Here is a 19,848-nt window from a genome sequence, read left to right on the forward strand (position 1 = left end):
GCCGCCCATCCGGTAGGGCACCTACCGACGAACTTGATCGTGCTCTTAGTTTAGATGGAAGCGATGAAGGCATTCGGGGTTTGGTTGGACTGACTTTCTCCGGTTGAGACCTGCGGGGCCGGGTAGATGGTAAACTTCAGCTTGAACTTCTTGACGAATCGGTGAACAGACGCACTGCATCCGCCTTCCCTTCGCATTTGTTTCGTTCTGGAACAGGTTCGGTTATTTAGCGGTTAGTGACCAGCTTCAACTCCTTCAAGACTTTCTCATCACAATAATTATTCAATTATTTACCTCCACTCTCTAAACAACCTGAACTGCATCTTTGACCACAGAAAAATCGAAATTTGCCGCTCCATAAAATCTTTGTTTTGACAACTCAACAGTAGACAAGACGCGAATGCGATTTTACACAATTTGGGTGTACAAGATCTTAGGCAAAAGTGCAAAGTGGCGTTCTGCAATAACTGTGTAATATTACATGAAAATGTTTACACAAAGCAGTTTTACACGCAGTCATTTTACTACTTTTTTTGCTGTGTGACCAAAATTCTCACTGAGTTTTCTCAGCACTGGCTGAACCGATTTTGGGCAAACCAGTTGCATTCGATTTGGTTTAGGGTCCTATCGCTATTGAATTGTTTGAAGTTTCGATAACTAGTTCAAAAGTTATGCATAAAAATGTGTTTTCACATATATCCGGATCTCATTTATATGAATGTAAACGATTTCCGGATCCATCATCCGACACATCGTTGGTTAGGTATTTGAAAGACCTTTCCAACGAGTTCACAACATAAAAGATCTGGCAACCCTGTCTCGAGTTATGACCACTTAAGTGATATATTTGTACTTTTTTGAAGCCGGATCTCACTTAAATGTATGTAAACGATGTCCGGATCCATCATCCGACCCATCGTTGGTTAGGTAATTGAAAGACCTTTTCAACGAGTCCAAAGTATTGAAGATCAGGCAACCCTGCCTTGAGTTATGACCACTTAAGTGATATGTTCGGATCCATCATCCGACCCATCTTTAGTTAGGTTATTGAAAGACCTTTCCAACAAGTCCAAAACATTGAAGATCTGGTAACCCTGTCTCGAGTTATGACCACTTAAGTGATATATTTGTACTTTTTTGGTGCCGGATCTCACTTAAATGTATGTAAACGATGTCCGGATCCATCATCCGACCCATCGTTAGTTAGGTAATTGAAAGACCTTTCCAACGAGTCCAAAACATTGAAGATCTGGCAACCCTGTCTTGAGTTATGACCACTTAAGTGATATATTTGTACTTTTTTGAAGCCGGATCTCACTTAAATGTATGTAAACGATGTCCGGATCCATCATCCAACCCATCGTTGGTTATGTAATCAAAAGAACTTTCCAACGAGTCCAAAACATTGAAGAACTGGCAACTCTGTATTGACTTAAGTTATATCTGTGTACTTATTTTTTCTGGATCTAAAAAAATAGCTGAAGTATGCGTCCAAACCACTCATATTACCCATTGTTGGTAAAAAGTGAGGAAGGCATCAACCACATAGGTGGATTAAGTTAGTTTTTTATTCTTAAATTTACGTCTTCTCCGATCTTTGGTCCCAAAATAAAAAAAAAAAGAAATAACCGTTATTAGATTTAACATGCATAAAAAAACGTTAAAAATGTTTTCTTAACAGTGCACAGTGGTACAGATCGCAAAATTAAGTGGAAAATGGATTTTCCGAAAAAAATGATGTTTTGGTGCCTTCAAAAGATTTGTTGTAAAAGGAAAGGGGCAACTTTTGTTATTGTTTAAATATGGGAGGGGTACGATTAGGGTGATTTTAAAATCTAACTCTTCAGGAATATTTGTGGGATCTTTTTATGTCTTCTAGAATTTTGTTGGTAAAATCCACTCAACTTTTTCGAAGACACCAAAATTAAAACTGCAATCTACGCCTTCAACGACCAAATTTAGAGAAAAAATCTCAAAGGTGTTTTTCTTCAATCTCGAGATATCTTTATATCTGAAAATGTCTTATTTTAAAGGGAAAAGTGTATGGGACCACCTTTAAGAAATTCAAAAATTGTTTTATTATATGTTTTTTTCCATGATGAATCTGAATCTGCCCTCAGAATTGAGCCATATTGGGTTTTTATGATGATTTTACATTTAATTATCAACGTTAAAGGAAAAAAACATTAGGGAAAACATTTTCAGAGCGTAGTTTACTTCTGATCCTTCAACAATCGATTGACTTGCTCGATTCCTGATCGGAAAGTGGGTGCGTTTGTGCAAGAGTTCGAACCGGGGAACCCCAACACTGAAAAATACATCAAAAGTTCATCAATATTTAAAATCCAATAACGTTCGGTGCAAACATTTCCGATCGACCTCCGGAGGCTGTGGTAAATTATACGGTGTCGCCAGGTGATGATTACAATTGTTGGAAATGGAAATTTCTGGCCTGTTGGTGCCGGTTGCGGTGATGATAGCTGAGGTGAAAGAGTAGTGTAAATATTTAAAGTTGAACTGTTGATTCGTTCGGGAGTTGAAATGATAATTGCTTAAAGTCAGCAGTAAACCATTCACAAATCATCCAACTTTTTTTTGGTTACTCTTGCAGATGACAGTTTTCAAATTCCTTCCAAAAACTTTTCAAATTGGATTGCAAACTATTTCAACCTTCCTTCTGCAAGGTGAAAAGCTCCTTTCCAAAAAGCCACCGTCAGTAAATCCTATCGCCTTCCGAGAACTACTTTCCAGGTAGTCAAACAGGAATACCTCTGCAAATATATCAGCCGAACATTTCGCACAAAACCAAAACGCAAATAAGCTGCCGTGTTTCCGGAGCCAGGACGGACAGCTTTGCGGTTATCTGGAAGCCAAAACAAACATAAACAAACGAGAAACATTTATGCTTTTCTCTTGCTCAGCAGGAATTGTTGACTTTCTTCTCCTAGGATTTTAAAGCAAAGAAACAGGTTGCACACCACTTTAAGAAAAAGAAACTACAAAAAATGTTAGAAGATTGCCCACTGCATGAATACATGTTCTTTTAATGTCGCCGAATCGAGAATGTTTTTTTTTTCTTTGGCATGATGATGTCAGATTTGGGTCTCCCTTTCTGTTTTTGGCACCCAAGCTGGAAACATTGTCGCCACTTGAAGTCTCCGAAGAATCTGTAGACTGCAGACTCCCCGACTGGCCGTGTTGGCATGCATTTGATGACCTAGATCGGCTTGATGATGATCTCGCCAGACATGACATGAAACTGGTGCTCATTAGTGGGTTGCGCTGTGCTGTTGTCACGTTATTAGGTTATTTTGAGGGATTTGTTACGTTAAAATTTTGAGAAGAAGCTGACGAGAGTTGTTAGCGAGAGTAGTTGATTGGAATTGAAAACTTCTGAAATTTCTCTGATCTACGAGTGTTAGTGACTTATACTATATTGACACCAAAGTTTTCACCCAACATCCGAAAAAAACAATTTCAGAGTCAGAGTTGAACGAGGCACTTGACAGTTGACAGATTATTGGTATCAATTCTAGCTTACTTACCAACTTATTTATGCTGCAAACTCACACTTATCACTACACTAAACACTTCACTTTTTGGAAGCATTGCTTTCGCTTACCTTTGGCTTGACGTCCGTAATAGAAGAGCAACAAGGAACAAGCACAACTTTCAACTTTTTTCGCACAATAAAAAATAGTTTCTACGACATCCCGTGGACAAAACCCTTCACCCCTCAAGCTGACCACCTCGACGTGGCTTCCCACTAATCCGCTTACCTTCACCTCCACCCTCGAGCCATTCTGCTTCGCAGGGAAGTCTTCACCTGGAAATTGCCCAGCAGATTATCACCCGAGCTTAAGGTAGAGTACCTGCCGAGAAGTTCATGACCGTTCCTGCTGCTAGTTAAGGGTGCATAAAATCGTCCCAGGTGGCGTCCCATCGCCGAGGCCTTAAGAGGATTTACGACCACTGGCTCTAGACACCCTCGGCACAAATGCAAATAAATCTCCGCAATCAGGGCAAAGTGTGTGGTGCTGCACTTGAGCGAGACGAAATTTCCAATTATGGCAAACTTCGATTTCCCATAATTTGAACGCCTCACCGGTTAAGAGCTGTATCTTCTTGCAATTTGTACGCTGCAGAGTCAATTAATCAAATTGAAGCCCCTCGCCAAGATAGACTCGACCATGAAGAATTGCTCATTTTTCCTAACCTGTACTGCAACGGCTGCAGATCTTGTACAGCTCTTTGCACTCTATTAATTTAGTTTCCGTCTCCCGGCTTTCAATCTTCATTGCAGATATTCTAGCCTCGGCAGCAGCAGTAGCAGCAGCAACCAAACAACGATTTTACACGTACTTAATTCGTCGTTTTTGTGTCTGGATTATTTTGTGAGTCTGATGGCCAGAGACCAGCTCCAACAGTCAACCTCTAGAATATAGCTGCAACGACTTTGAGCAGGGACAGCGGCGCCTAGACTTTACCGGTAAGTAGAGATGAGTTTTATTTTTGCTTATCGATGTCGATAAATCAGATATGAAACTGACGCGCCACACACCGGAGGTGGCGCCACCGTGCTCTGTAGTCGGAACTGGGCATCGATAACTTTTGGTGCGTTTTCGTGCATCGAGTTGAATAATGATGGGGCTTGCGGGTAATTTATTAATCATGCCACTGGTTTAAGTTGGTTTAAGTTTTATCAATCCTGTCCATTTAGAAAAGAAAAAAATGCTGAAAAAACTAGTTTTGTTCAGACAAACTCATTAACGGTGCACATCAACCAGAGCTTTTGCACCCGGATTTTTGTTACAGACATTTTAGTATCTTCAAAACTACGGGTACTATCGAAATATTTTTATATTCATCCCCTAAAGTACTGTCCACCAAGTAATTTACAGCAAAGTTTCAGTAATTTTACAATCCCGTAGTTGCAGGATTGGGTCCGTAAGTTTGACAATTTTGGTATAAGAAGACAACAACTTCCTTCGTTGCTGTGCACCCTTAACGCTGAAAATTCTTATTTTGAATCCACCCGGACATACCTTAGTTAAAACAAAGTAGAGTAGAGTAGATAATCATCTACGTTTCAACAGACGTGTGTCTTTTGAGCGCGTTTTTGAAGGTGTTTTTTTAACTTTCGCCGACGGCCATGGCGGCGGCCGCGACGGCGGAGAGTGTGTGGACGGAGCACAGGACTGAGGATGGAAGGCATTTCTACTGGAACGCGGCCTTGAAGAAAAGTGTGTGGGAGAAGCCGGACGGATTCCAACCCAAAACGCTGGCGGCGACGGGCATGGAGGTGGAAGACTCCGAAGGAGGAGGAGAGGACGGGGGCGAATTTCGTCCCGTGGTCAAGGTTCGGCGCAGGAAAGCTATGGAGGAGATCACCGTCGCCGATGGCCAGGAGGTGAAAAAACTGCTCAGCAACAACAAGTTCAGCCCGCTAGCGGAGGAGAACAACAACAACAACAATGCGAACCCAACCGCAGGAAATTCCACTCCCGTGGTACCAGAATCCGGCAAGTCGGCCGGGGAAAAGAAGCAGCCGCCGCTGGTGGTGAAAAATACGAGTTTCGCCCGCCTTGCGAAGGTGATGTCGACTTGTAATGTCCAGCCGGAACACAAACTGACGCGGTACGGCACCAAAATTACGTGCTTCTCGAGCGACGACTTCAACACGGTGCAAGCCCACCTGAAGAAGAACAAGGTGGAGTTCTACACCTACGGAAGGCGCGGTGATAGACCGCACCGGGTAGTGATGAGAGGTCTTCCGAACCTGGAACCGGATTACATCAAGGAGCTGCTCAAGTCGGAACATCAGCTGGACGCCTTGGAAGTTCACGCCATCAAGCGGAAGCAGCAGCTTCCCGCCATCGATGAGACACCTTTCGTTGTACTCTTCCCCAAGGGGCATACCAGTCTCAAGGAGTTGAGTAGCAAGGTGAAGAAAGTGGGACTAGTCGTCGTCCGGTGGGTAGCCTACCGGAACAAAGAACCGCATGTGACCCAGTGCAAGAACTGCTTGCAGTTCGGTCACGGAACCAGTAACTGCCATCTCAAGCCCAGGTGCAGCAGCTGTGGGGGTGCCCACAGCACAGAAAAGTGCAAAGAAGAAGAAACGCGAGCCAAGAAGTGTGTCAACTGCTCTGGATCTCACGAGGGTCTGGACCGCAGCTGTCCCAAACGTGCGCAGTTCATCCAGTCGAGGCAGCAGGCGTCCAAGCCGAAGCCGCCAGCATGGAAGAAGGAGAAACAGACTCCGGCTGTAGCCGCGTTCACCGCGGCGGATTTTCCTCCGCTACCTGGAGCGGTGCCGTCCATCGGGACGGAAGAAAAGCATCCTCGTCCCGCAGGAAGAAGTCGAGAAAATACTGGCGCCGGCGCCGGTGCAACCCCGAAGGACCAACCAGGCGAACGGAAGCTGTACAGCGAGTCCGAGCTGTGGGCCATTTATCGAGATTATAGAGTTCGCTTGAGGCAGTGCAAGACACCCGAGGAACAGATTGATGTGATCGCACACTTGTTGACACATGGCGCGGGAAAATGATCATCTTCTTTTTATTATTTTTTGTATTATCGTTCCTCGGTCCTAACCTGGTCGCAGCACCTAAAAGGACCTAATAAAAATAAGTTGAGAAAAAAAAAAAAAAAATCTACGTTTCAACAAATCGACTTTCCTTTGATTTTTTTTTTTTACTTTGCGCCTTTGTCACAAAAAGAAATCTTGCATCATCAGTTCTTCTATTCAAGTCTTAATGCATTATATTATTACCATGCAAAATAAGCAGGTAAAGAGATTTTCAAAAAAAATGAAGGTTTACAAATTCTAAAGAGTTTTTTGTTTGATAAGGTCCTATCAACATATAAAACACAATAACTTATAGGACCTTTAAAAAAACTAGATCTCACTTTTTGAATGAAACCTGGCGCTTAAAATTTTGCCTGCGCTTTTACGCGATATTTGTGTTTCAAATTGGCATCTTCTTAACCTTAAATGGCTATAACTTTTTACCCGTAAGTCTAAATTTGCTCTGAAAAATCCCCGAAAATCACTTCTCTCACGAAACCCGTGCCTTCGACTAAGTTGCTTGGATTGGTAAGCCTTTTGCAAAAAAAAACCATTTACGTATTGAAAACACTTTAATGTGCTTTAATCATGACAAGATTATCATTGCAGGAAAATGCATTTTAAATATTTTAAATTTTCCAAACAGGGAATTCCCCAGTCCCGGGTTTTTTTTTTTTAATTTTTTCCTGGTTGACGATGGAACATTTTTGCAATCTTTTTAAAGCAATGTATTACCTTCTTGTGCAGATCTACAAATTGCTTTCAAAAGAATGTGAAGACATAAGACTGTTTCGAGAAATCAACCTAATAAAAAGCATAACGCCTGCACGTAAACGGGGGTTCTAATGTAGTGACTTAAATCAAGATAAAAGATAAACTGAAAAACATTTGTTGTACAAAACATAACGTTCCTAACATATATAAAATTTAACATTGTAAAAGTATAACTTTCCTTTCTTAAGTTCTCTTATTATTTCTGACATTAGTACAAATTAGGGTAGTACAAATTTTATTAAAAGTTTTTGTCACACCCCCCCCCCTTCCTCAAAATCAGGCCGAAAAATATGGGGACAAAAAAATATTTTTTCAAAAAACTTCAAAATTTCAATCAAAATTAAAGTGCAATCAGCTGAAGTCAGTTAAAAATGCATTCTCCTTTAGAATTTTTTTAAGCATATTTGGGTTAGTTAAGCAATCTTTTGTATTTTTCAAAATTTTCGATGTTTACTATCGCAAAATATTTTTTTCGTTAAAATTTTTGGTTTTGTCAAATCTATTTATTTTTAAATACCAATGATTGCAAAACAACTGAACTATGCACACTATTTTCATTAAAAAGTTGAGACTATGGTTTGTGTTGCCCAATGTGCGAATCCCCCAGAGGTCGTTTCGGACTCTTTACAGCAAAACTCGTCGTTTCCCTCAGAGTAAGCTTAAAGCTAAAAAATAGTATGTATTTAGTAAGTTTGATCAATTCATATCTGTGGTACACTTACAAATTTAGTCCAGAACTTTTGTAGGGGTTCGCTGTTGGTACGATTCAAGTTGGTGCTGGTGTGAACCTGATTTTAGTTTAGTATTAGATTAAGTTTACCTTGAACTCATTCTTTGAGTACTTACAATAGTAGATGTACCAAATGAGTCAGCTATTAACTAGTTTCGATTAAATTAATTTTGCCGCAGCCGATCAAGCTAGATATAATAAGTGTAATAAGTAAGTATAGCGTGTAAACCGAAGTGTTTTGGTTCTCACCAGAATTCAGATTAAAATGTTCTGTTCGCTTTCGATAGCTAGCCGTACAAATAAGAATAAATTTAAAAACGAGCGCTAATTTGTAAATGGTGGACTAATTCTACTATGTCACGTCGAGAATGATCTGCCGTTCTCCTCGATCTTGACGTTCTTCCTTCGTTCGTCTACTTGTGCCCTATTGACACTCCCGAGGGTGAGGGGGAGATCAAATAATAGTCTAGATCGCCGAGGGGTTTGCTCGCCTGGTCATCTGCTTCAGCAACAATCCCCGACCCGTATTGCTGGTCACCCGATCCAGCTATACTTCTACTCTGCACCTCGAGCAACCCCATTCGAATGACCGGATATGTCAGCACTCCGCTAGATATCTGTGACCGCGCGCCAGGATTTGCTTCGTATACCGGTTCTCCTGCCCAGCAGCATTGGATGCTTCCAGTGATGATTGTTGTTCCGTCTCCGACACATTCGATCAACTGGAACAGATGTCTTTCGGTCCAACTTGTACTTTGATCGGCGAGCATGAGCTGAGCATGTTTACAGTTTGATATCAGCGACATCCAAGAATCTTCCAGCTCTCGATCAACTTTCGTGTGTCCTATTATGGGAGGTTGAGGAATGAAATCCCCGACCCGTCGAGGAAATGCATCCGAATTCGCCGGCAGATACCAGAACTTATTAGATGGGTTGACAATCAGTGCTGTATCTGTGACTGCCGGTTGCGGTGCAGTAACAAGCAGGTTTTTCGCCGAGATTTGCGGCGTCGATGGTACCGCTGTGCTAGCTAGATTCGGTGCAGGAGCAGGCGGGATCAGGTTACAAACCGCAAGCTGTTGCATCGCTGCTGTGACGGCAGAATTCGGTGCAGGAGGAGGTGGAATCAAATTTCTCGCCAAGAACTTGGCCGATGAGGCTACCGCTGTGCCATCCGGAATTGGTGTAGGAGCAGGCGCGACCAGGATACCATTCGCAAGCTGCGGCGTCGTCGCTGTGCCAGCCAAATCCGATGCAGAAGCAGGTGGAATCAAATTGCTCGCCAAGAACTTGGCCGATGAGGCTACCGCTGTGCCATCCGGAATTGGTGCAGGAGCAAGCGCGACCAGGATACCATTCGCAAGCTGCGGCATCGCCGCTGTGCCAGCCAGATCCGATGGAGCAGGCAGAATCAAATTGCTCGCCAAGAGCTTGGCCGATGAGGTGGCCATTGTGCCAGTTGAGATCGAAGCAGGTACAGGCAGGACCTGCTTGGTCCCCGAAAACTGGGCCGTTGGGGCTACCGCTGTGCCAGTCGAAATGGACGCAGGAGCGGACGGGTTCAGATCGGGAGCCGAGAATTGGGCCGATGAGGCTGCCGCTGTGCCAGTCGAGGTCGACGCAGGTGCGGACGGGTTTAAACTGCTCGCCGAGAACGCGGCCGTTGAGGCTGCCGCTGTGCAAGTCGAGATCGACGCAGGTACGGACGGGTTCAGATCGGGAGCCGAGAATTGGGCCGTTGAGGCTGCCGCTGTGCCAGTCGAGGTCGACGCAGGTGCGGACGGGTTCAGATCGGGAGCCGAGAATTGGGCCGATGAGGCTGCCGCTGTGCCAGTCGAGGTCGACGCAGGTGCGGACGGGTTTAAACTGCTCGCCGAGAACGCGGCCGTTGAGGCTGCCGCTGTGCAAGTCGAGATCGACGCAGGTGCGGACGGGTTCAGATCGGGAGCCGAGAATTGGGCCGTTGAGGCTGCCGCTGTGCCAGTCGAGGTCGACGCAGGTGCGGACGGGTTCAGATCGGGAGCCGAGAATTGGGCCGATGAGGCTGCCGCTGTGCAAGTCGAGATCGACGCAGGTACGGACGGGTTCAGATCGGGAGCCGAGAACTGCACCATTGAGGCTGCCGCTGTGCAAGTCGAGGTCGACGCAGGAGCGGACGGGTTCAGATCGGGAGCCGAGAATTGGGCCGATGAGGCTGCCGCTGTGCAAGTCGAGGTCGACGCAGGAGCGGACAGGTTAAAACTGCTCGCCGAGAACGTGGCCGTTGAGGCTGCCGCTGTGCAAGTCGAGATCGACGCAGGTACGGACGGGTTCAGATCGGGAGCCGAGAATTGGGCCGTTGAGGCTGCCGCTGTGCCAGTCGAGGTCGACGCAGGTGCGGACGGGTTCAGATCGGGAGCCGAGAATTGGGCCGATGAGGCTGCCGCTGTGCAAGTCGAGGTCGACGCAGGAGCGGACAGGTTTAAACTGCTCGCCGAGAACGTGGCCGTTGAGGCTGCCGCTGTGCAAGTCGAGATCGACGCAGGAGCGGATGGGATCAAATTGGTCATCGAGAACTTGGCCGATGAGGTTGCTGCTGTGCCAGTCGAAATCAATGTATGAGCGGGCGAGGGTGGGTGAAATTCTAGGACTGGATAAAGGGCTGCAATGCTTGTCGTGCTTGTGAACGAAGATTCCACCGCCGTAATCGGAATCGAAGCTGGTGTCGACCTGAGCGTGGTACCGATGTTTGACGTGGTAGTAGTGCCGGGAATCCCTCCCACTACACATTCCTCCAGAGTCAGGGTTTCCAACCTTGGTCCGACTGAGCTACGATTGCTCCGAGAACTGAAGCTCGTTCTCCGGTCACGAGCGATTTTGGTTTGCAAAAAGACATATTTGCGCTCGATGAATTCTTTTTCCAGCCGTTGTTTTTCGTCCAGAACTCGATATTCTCGTTCTCTTTCCTCCTCAATCGCTCTTTCATGAAGAAGCTTTCCTAGATTATTCCTTTCAATGAGCAAGCGTTCTTGTATCTGTTTTTCTTCCTCCAGGCGTCGGATTAGTAACGCTGTCTCTGCTGAAGATGTTGCTCTGGCAAAACTCGAACTCGATGATTTGTTTTCGTCCAGGGTGGGAATTCTAACCTCACTTTCTCGTCGTAGGTCAGACATCGCGTGAATAAATTTCTTTAAGTTTGTTGCCCAATGTGCGAATCCCCCAGAGGTCGTTTCGGACTCTTTACAGCAAAACTCGTCGTTTCCCTCAGAGTAAGCTTAAAGCTAAAAAATAGTATGTATTTAGTAAGTTTGATCAATTCATATCTGTGGTACACTTACAAATTTAGTCCAGAACTTTTGTAGGGGTTCGCTGTTGGTACGATTCAAGTTGGTGCTGGTGTGAACCTGATTTTAGTTTAGTATTAGATTAAGTTTACCTTGAACTCATTCTTTGAGTACTTACAATAGTAGATGTACCAAATGAGTCAGCTATTAACTAGTTTCGATTAAATTAATTTTGCCGCAGCCGATCAAGCTAGATATAATAAGTGTAATAAGTAAGTATAGCGTGTAAACCGAAGTGTTTTGGTTCTCACCAGAATTCAGATTAAAATGTTCTGTTCGCTTTCGATAGCTAGCCGTACAAATAAGAATAAATTTAAAAACGAGCGCTAATTTGTAAATGGTGGACTAATTCTACTATGTCACGTCGAGAATGATCTGCCGTTCTCCTCGATCTTGACGTTCTTCCTTCGTTCGTCTACTTGTGCCCTATTGACACTCCCGAGGGTGAGGGGGAGATCAAATAATAGTCTAGATCGCCGAGGGGTTTGCTCGCCTGGTCATCTGCTTCAGCAACAATCCCCGACCCGTATTGCTGGTCACCCGATCCAGCTATACTTCTACTCTGCACCTCGAGCAACCCCATTCGAATGACCGGATATGTCAGCACTCCGCTAGATATCTGTGACCGCGCGCCAGGATTTGCTTCGTATACCGGTTCTCCTGCCCAGCAGCATTGGATGCTTCCAGTGATGATTGTTGTTCCGTCTCCGACACATTCGATCAACTGGAACAGATGTCTTTCGGTCCAACTTGTACTTTGATCGGCGAGCATGAGCTGAGCATGTTTACAGTTTGATATCAGCGACATCCAAGAATCTTCCAGCTCTCGATCAACTTTCGTGTGTCCTATTATGGGAGGTTGAGGAATGAAATCCCCGACCCGTCGAGGAAATGCATCCGAATTCGCCGGCAGATACCAGAACTTATTAGATGGGTTGACAATCAGTGCTGTCTCTGTGACTGCCGGTTGCGGTGCAGTAACAAGCAGGTTTTTCGCCGAGATTTGCGGCGTCGATGGTACCGCTGTGCTAGCTAGATTCGGTGCAGGAGCAGGCGGGATCAGGTTACAAACCGCAAGCTGTTGCATCGCTGCTGTGACGGTAGAATTCGGTGCAGGAGGAGGTGGAATCAAATTGCTCGCCAAGAACTTGGCCGATGAGGCTACCGCTGTGCCATCCGGAATTGGTGCAGGAGCAGGCGCGACCAGGATACCATCCGCAAGCTGCGGCGTCGTCGCTGTGCCAGCCAAATCCGATGCAGAAGCAGGTGGAATCAAATTGCTCGCCAAGAACTTGGCCGATGAGGCTACCGCTGTGCCATCCGGAATTGGTGCAGGAGCAAGCGCGACCAGGATACCATTCGCAAGCTGCGGCATCGCCGCTGTGCCAGCCAGATCCGATGGAGCAGGCAGAATCAAATTGCTCGCCAAGAGCTTGGCCGATGAGGTGGCCATTGTGCCAGTTGAGATCGAAGCAGGTACAGGCAGGACCTGCTTGGTCCCCGAAAACTGGGCCGTTGGGGCTACCGCTGTGCCAGTCGAAATGGACGCAGGAGCGGACGGGTTCAGATCGGGAGCCGAGAATTGGGCCGATGAGGCTGCCGCTGTGCCAGTCGAGGTCGACGCAGGTGCGGACGGGTTTAAACTGCTCGCCGAGAACGCGGCCGTTGAGGCTGCCGCTGTGCAAGTCGAGATCGACGCAGGTACGGACGGGTTCAGATCGGGAGCCGAGAATTGGGCCGTTGAGGCTGCCGCTGTGCCAGTCGAGGTCGACGCAGGTGCGGACGGGTTCAGATCGGGAGCCGAGAATTGGGCCGATGAGGCTGCCGCTGTGCCAGTCGAGGTCGACGCAGGTGCGGACGGGTTTAAACTGCTCGCCGAGAACGCGGCCGTTGAGGCTGCCGCTGTGCAAGTCGAGATCGACGCAGGTGCGGACGGGTTCAGATCGGGAGCCGAGAATTGGGCCGTTGAGGCTGCCGCTGTGCCAGTCGAGGTCGACGCAGGTGCGGACGGGTTCAGATCGGGAGCCGAGAATTGGGCCGATGAGGCTGCCGCTGTGCAAGTCGAGATCGACGCAGGTACGGACGGGTTCAGATCGGGAGCCGAGAACTGCACCATTGAGGCTGCCGCTGTGCAAGTCGAGGTCGACGCAGGAGCGGACGGGTTCAGATCGGGAGCCGAGAATTGGGCCGATGAGGCTGCCGCTGTGCAAGTCGAGGTCGACGCAGGAGCGGACAGGTTAAAACTGCTCGCCGAGAACGTGGCCGTTGAGGCTGCCGCTGTGCAAGTCGAGATCGACGCAGGTACGGACGGGTTCAGATCGGGAGCCGAGAATTGGGCCGTTGAGGCTGCCGCTGTGCCAGTCGAGGTCGACGCAGGTGCGGACGGGTTCAGATCGGGAGCCGAGAATTGGGCCGATGAGGCTGCCGCTGTGCAAGTCGAGGTCGACGCAGGAGCGGACAGGTTTAAACTGCTCGCCGAGAACGTGGCCGTTGAGGCTGCCGCTGTGCAAGTCGAGATCGACGCAGGAGCGGATGGGATCAAATTGGTCATCGAGAACTTGGCCGATGAGGTTGCTGCTGTGCCAGTCGAAATCAATGTATGAGCGGGCGAGGGTGGGTGAAATTCTAGGACTGGATAAAGGGCTGCAATGCTTGTCGTGCTTGTGAACGAAGATTCCACCGCCGTAATCGGAATCGAAGCTGGTGTCGACCTGAGCGTGGTACCGATGTTTGACGTGGTAGTAGTGCCGGGAATCCCTCCCACTACACATTCCTCCAGAGTCAGGGTTTCCAACCTTGGTCCGACTGAGCTACGATTGCTCCGAGAACTGAAGCTCGTTCTCCGGTCACGAGCGATTTTGGTTTGCAAAAAGACATATTTGCGCTCGATGAATTCTTTTTCCAGCCGTTGTTTTTCGTCCAGAACTCGATATTCTCGTTCTCTTTCCTCCTCAATCGCTCTTTCATGAAGAAGCTTTCCTAGATTATTCCTTTCAATGAGCAAGCGTTCTTGTATCTGTTTTTCTTCCTCCAGGCGTCGGATTAGTAACGCTGTCTCTGCTGAAGATGTTGCTCTGGCAAAACTCGAACTCGATGATTTGTTTTCGTCCAGGGTGGGAATTCTAACCTCACTTTCTCGTCGTAGGTCAGACATCGCGTGAATAAATTTCTTTAAGTTTGTTGCCCAATGTGCGAATCCCCCAGAGGTCGTTTCGGACTCTTTACAGCAAAACTCGTCGTTTCCCTCAGAGTAAGCTTAAAGCTAAAAAATAGTATGTATTTAGTAAGTTTGATCAATTCATATCTGTGGTACACTTACAAATTTAGTCCAGAACTTTTGTAGGGGTTCGCTGTTGGTACGATTCAAGTTGGTGCTGGTGTGAACCTGATTTTAGTTTAGTATTAGATTAAGTTTACCTTGAACTCATTCTTTGAGTACTTACAATAGTAGATGTACCAAATGAGTCAGCTATTAACTAGTTTCGATTAAATTAATTTTGCCGCAGCCGATCAAGCTAGATATAATAAGTGTAATAAGTAAGTATAGCGTGTAAACCGAAGTGTTTTGGTTCTCACCAGAATTCAGATTAAAATGTTCTGTTCGCTTTCGATAGCTAGCCGTACAAATAAGAATAAATTTAAAAACGAGCGCTAATTTGTAAATGGTGGACTAATTCTACTATGTCACGTCGAGAATGATCTGCCGTTCTCCTCGATCTTGACGTTCTTCCTTCGTTCGTCTACTTGTGCCCTATTGACACTCCCGAGGGTGAGGGGGAGATCAAATAATAGTCTAGATCGCCGAGGGGTTTGCTCGCCTGGTCATCTGCTTCAGCAACAGTTTGTAATTTCAATTCATATTTTTTACCCTGGCCAGAGCCGAGGGACAAAAACTTTGAAAAATATTTGCCTTGACCTAATCAAATTGAAGTCTTTATGTTTATTTTTTTATTGATAATATACTTAGACCGTTGCAAATATTTTTTAAAGTTTATGTCGCCCCCCCCCCCCACCCTTCAAAATCAATTCGAAAAATCAGGGGGCAAAAATATACTTTTTTCAAAAACATCAAAATTTTAAAAGAAATAGAAGTCTTACCAACTGAAAACAATTAGAAATGCATTTTCCTACGTTTAAAATCATATTTAGCATGTCTGGGATCGATCAAAAATATTTTCAATTTTTGTGAAATTCCAATGTACCGCACCGCAAAAAGTTTTCTTTTCGGCGAAAAAAAAAAATTCTTCGATACTTGGATATTTTGAAAACAAATGATTGCAAAATAACTGGGCAGGTGTAAAATGCACTCTAAAACACTTTTTAAATTCAAATGTTGAGATCATGGCTTGTTATTTCAATTCATATTTTTTACCCTAGCCAGAGCCGAGGGACAAAAACTTTGAAAAATATTTGCAACGGCCTTATTTAATCTAAATAAGATTGGAAAATAAATAATGGTTCATTTAAAACCCATAACACAGCAAAGTAGGGTAGAGTAGTTATCAATGAATCACGATCACAAGATCCTCTGTAATTACTCTTAGCTTTAAGAAAAATGTAATTACAAAAGCCGACACGGTCCAAACTAGGTCCCAACACCGAAAAAAAAACATATTTTTCATCGAAAAAAGCATTAAAAAGTTTTAAAAGTTTAAGGTGGATTAAATAACGTTTTTTATTTGGACTTTGTACCTGCGCTAAAAAAGTTTTAAAATCTCTACCATTTTCCGATACTCAACTGTAAAAAATGTTGGAACATGTCATTTGAAGGGAAATTTAATGTACTTTTCGAATTTACAATAACCCAGATGGGTCATTTTTTTCACTTAGAGCAGAATTTTTCAATTTAAAATTTCATGTTTTTCTAACTTTGCAGGGTAATTTTTTAGAGTGTAACGATGTTCTACAAAGTTGTAGAGCAGACAATTACAAAAATGTTGATATTTAAATGTAACAGGTTTGTCTATAACCATCACGAGTTATCGCGATTCAACGAAAAAACAATATTTTTTGCTTTTCTTTTTGTTTCGTCGTCCGTTTCTGTCGCGGGTGACCATGAACGGCCATGATCAACGACGACCAACTTTTCGAAAAAAATATTTTGATTTTTTTTAATCAAGACAAATATTTCAAAAGGGCCAAATACTCAATTTTACGCAAATATCTGATGATTTTTTGTTTTTAATTATTAGTTAATTTATTATTAATTTTAAATTACACAGCTAAAAGAGTAGTAATCCAGCTGCGTGTAAAAGGCTTGAGTGTAAAATAAATTTTGCATTTTTTTAATGAAATTCTGTGTAATATTACACCCTGAAATATGTAGCCCATCAGTATGGGAAACCTACTTGACCAAAATGTCAAGCTCATATATGCGTTTATCTTACCCATTCTTCATCGGTCTGATGGCCAAGTGGGCTAAGGCGTCAGTCCGTACTGTTGGTGCTGGGTTTGAATCCCGTCGGTTGCAACTTTTTGTTGTGTTTGCAAAAATTGTACATGCAGTGTGTAATATTAAGTGTTTATTTTGACGAAGGTGATGTGCATGCTTTTGCATGCGATTTTACCATCGGATTTTTTGCTGTGTATCAATTGAATTGACTGATCGTCAATTTAATACTACATCGCGGGCTAAGAAAACCTCGAAGTTGTGCTTTACCAATTTCTGTACCCGCCAAATTTCTCAAGCACGTACACTTTGTGAAATATATCGTAGCAATGGAGAACATGCGAATTCTTGCAAAAGTTATGCCTTAACATTGCAATTTATTCTGATTTCAAATCACTTTCCAATAAGGAGAGAATAAATTTCGAAATAAAAACCACTATTTTGGGAGTATGAGGAAATTGTGATGCTTTTGCGGTTCCTTTTCTGCAGCACCAGGATCAAAGCGCACGTGCACTATCGAACATGTAGCGAATTCGTAAGCAGGTTTTTTTCTAGACAGATACCACTTTGATTTTCTCCCACTACTATGTGGCGCTCCAATGCCTTCCGGATCCAATCCCGAAAGTCACAGCACACCACCGGTTAAGGCGAATTACGTGCCAGCGCCGTTAAACCTTTTCCCCGTTGAAGCTGATTTTTATGTAAAAGTCGCGTTCCCGCTGTCATAACCTGCCTGCCTGTCGCCAACATCACCATCAACAGTGTCCCGTAATCAACCGTTTAATGGTTCTTAATAAACAGTAATAAAAATGTTTACACCCACTCTCGACGGTCCCTTAATGGCACTCTCTAGCCCGAAGAAATCATAAATCCCCCGAAACTCCAAAAAATGTCGGAGTCGCGCGCGCCGTCGTTCTATACGCTGAAATTCCTAAGCGTTGTTGTTCGCCAGCTTCTTAACTGTTCAGTACATTCATTTTCAGAATGCTTTCTCTCCACGTGCCCACGTGTGTAATCGGCTCGTAAAAATACTCTTCTGGAAATGTTTGCTAAGAACTCGAAACTGTCAAACGTCTAGCACAAAGGCCCCCGTTGTAACGGCGACATTTCTCCCAGGAAAAGAACCGCCACGGAATACGAAAATAGTTTGGCGCTGCTGCAGATGAACTTGCGGCACTCTGGATGTTGGCCACTTTGGGGACTCGCACAAATCGCGACGGGCACGACCGACGGCGACAACTTGTCTTGAGGCGGAAGATATATCTGCTGCTGTGGCGTCGCCAGCACCGGTGATGATGGGGTCAAAAATAGAAAACTGCGTGTGCTGGCGCGGTTCGGTTCTGATGGAAAATTGCGTGAAATGACCAACTTCAGTGAGAGCAAATTCGGAGAAAATAGTTTGCCTTCTGACATTGGTTTGCTTCTGTTCTTTATAAGATTATTCTATAGAACGTTCGTAAAAACTACAGAATTTTTTAAGTTACTATCAAATGCTATTGCATTTAAAGTGTTGGTGATTCGGTCTTACTTTCTGTGAATTTGAACTAATAATGTTATTACTGGATTTGTTCTCACAAAAATTTTATATTACTAAGCAAATCTCTGAGATTTCGGTCATTCGTCAATATAATTTTCCATACACATTTGGCAGCTGTCCATACAAAAATGATACATGAAAATTCAAAAATCTGTATCTCATGGATGAATTTTTTTGCTCGATTTGGTGTCTTTGGCAAAGTTGTAGGTATGGATGAGGACTACTCTGAAAAAAATGATACACTGTGTTTTTTTGTGGTTTTTAATTTTACTTTTTGTCACTAAAACTTGATTTGCACAAAAAACTATTTTTATTTTTTTTTTGTCTAGTAAGTTTAAGAGGTCATCAAATACCAACTTATCAGAAATTTCCAGAATGTGCAAAAAATCTTCGACCGAGTGATGAATTTTGAAGAAATACTGATTTTTTTTCAAAAATTGAAATATTGGGCGCACAAATTTTTCAACTTCATTTTCGATGTAAAATCGAATTTGTAATCCAAAATTACTTCAGTGAATTTTTGATAAAGTGCAGTGGTTTAAAGTTATAGTAATTTAAGGTAACTTTTTTAAAAAATAGTCGTGGTTATTCATTTTTTTAAAATTAGTGTCCATGATTGCCCACATTTGAACAAAATAATTTTGAAAAGCAGAGAAAATTCTCTCTATTTTGCTTTTTTTTTTAACTTTGTTATAACGACCTTTAGTTGCTGAGATATTGCCATGCAAAGGTTTAAAAACAGGAAAATTGATGTTTTCTAAGTCTCACCCAAACTACCCACCGTTTTCTAGTGTCGATATCTCAGCAACTAATGGTCCGATTTTCAATTTTAAAATATGAAACATTCGTGGATTTTCCCGATCTTTTCGTAAACAATATATTTTTTTTTTATTATTTTCAAAAATTGAAATATTGGGCGCACAAATTTTTCAACTTCATTTTCGATGTAAAATCGAATTTGTAATCCAAAATTACTTCAGTGAATTTTTGATAAAGTGCAGTGGTTTAAAGTGGTTTAAAGTTATAGTAATTTAAGGTAACTTTTTTAAAAAATAGTCGCGGTTATTCATTTTTTTTAAAATTAGTGTCCATGATTGCCCACATTTGAACAAAATAATTTTGAAAAGCAGAGAAAATTCTCTCTATTTTGCTTTTTTTTTAACTTTGTTATAACGACCTTTAGTTGCTGAGATATTGCCATGCAAAGGTTTAAAAACAGGAAAATTGATGTTTTCTAAGTCTCACCCAAACTACCCACCGTTTTCTAATGTCGATATCTCAGCAACTAATGGTCCGATTTTCAATTTTAAAATATGAAACATTCGTGGATTTTCCCGATCTTTTCGTAAACAATATATTTTTTTTATTATTTTTAAATCAAGAATAACATTTCAAAAAGGCGTAATATTGATTGTTTGGCCCTCTAGAAATGTTAGTCTTGATTTTTTTTTTTTTTTTGAAAATACTTTTTTTCGAAAAGGTTGGAAAATTTCACCAAGGTTTCATATTTTAACATTGTAAACC

At 43.6% G+C, this 19,848-nt stretch overlaps 2 protein-coding genes across 8 annotated transcripts in view; one reads left to right on the forward strand and one right to left on the reverse strand.

Annotated features, from left to right (window-relative positions):
* Window positions 1-4,303: 4,303 nt before the first annotated feature.
* Window positions 4,304-19,848, forward strand: part of LOC120427035 (dystroglycan 1) — a 239,642-nt gene continuing 224,097 nt past the window's right edge. For all 3 annotated transcript variants that reach the window (XM_052710793.1, XM_052710794.1, XM_052710792.1), the window contains exon 1: window positions 4,304-4,489. The gene's annotated coding sequence lies outside the window, so the exon portion shown is untranslated. The remainder of the gene's footprint in view (window positions 4,490-19,848) is intronic.
* LOC120427932 (uncharacterized) lies at window positions 10,530-12,866 on the reverse strand. 5 transcript variants are annotated; one of them, XM_039592877.2, is made up of 3 exons: window positions 11,650-12,866; window positions 11,517-11,588; window positions 10,530-11,458 (listed from the first exon to the last, which is right to left on the reverse strand). In XM_039592877.2, the coding sequence occupies exon 1, from the start codon at window positions 12,849-12,851 to the stop codon at window positions 11,814-11,816; it is 1,038 nt and encodes a 345-aa protein (XP_039448811.2). In that variant the 5' UTR covers window positions 12,852-12,866; the 3' UTR covers window positions 10,530-11,458; window positions 11,517-11,588; window positions 11,650-11,813. The 5 variants fall into 5 exon arrangements, with proteins under 5 accessions (XP_039448811.2, XP_052566759.1, XP_039448810.2 ...); XM_052710799.1 differs by having other exon boundaries at window positions 10,530-11,335; window positions 11,393-11,458; window positions 11,517-12,866; XM_039592876.2 differs by having other exon boundaries at window positions 10,530-11,588.

The sequence above is a fragment of the Culex pipiens genome, chromosome 3 (assembly GCF_016801865.2).
Source record: "Culex pipiens pallens isolate TS chromosome 3, TS_CPP_V2, whole genome shotgun sequence".
In the NCBI taxonomy this organism is placed as follows: Eukaryota; Metazoa; Arthropoda; class Insecta; order Diptera; family Culicidae; genus Culex; species Culex pipiens.

Excerpts from the sequence above, each read along its gene's own strand:
- LOC120427932 (XM_039592877.2), bottom strand. The coding sequence starts at position 12,851 with ATGGCCACCTCATCGGCCAAGCTCTTGGCGAGCAATTTGATTCTGCCT.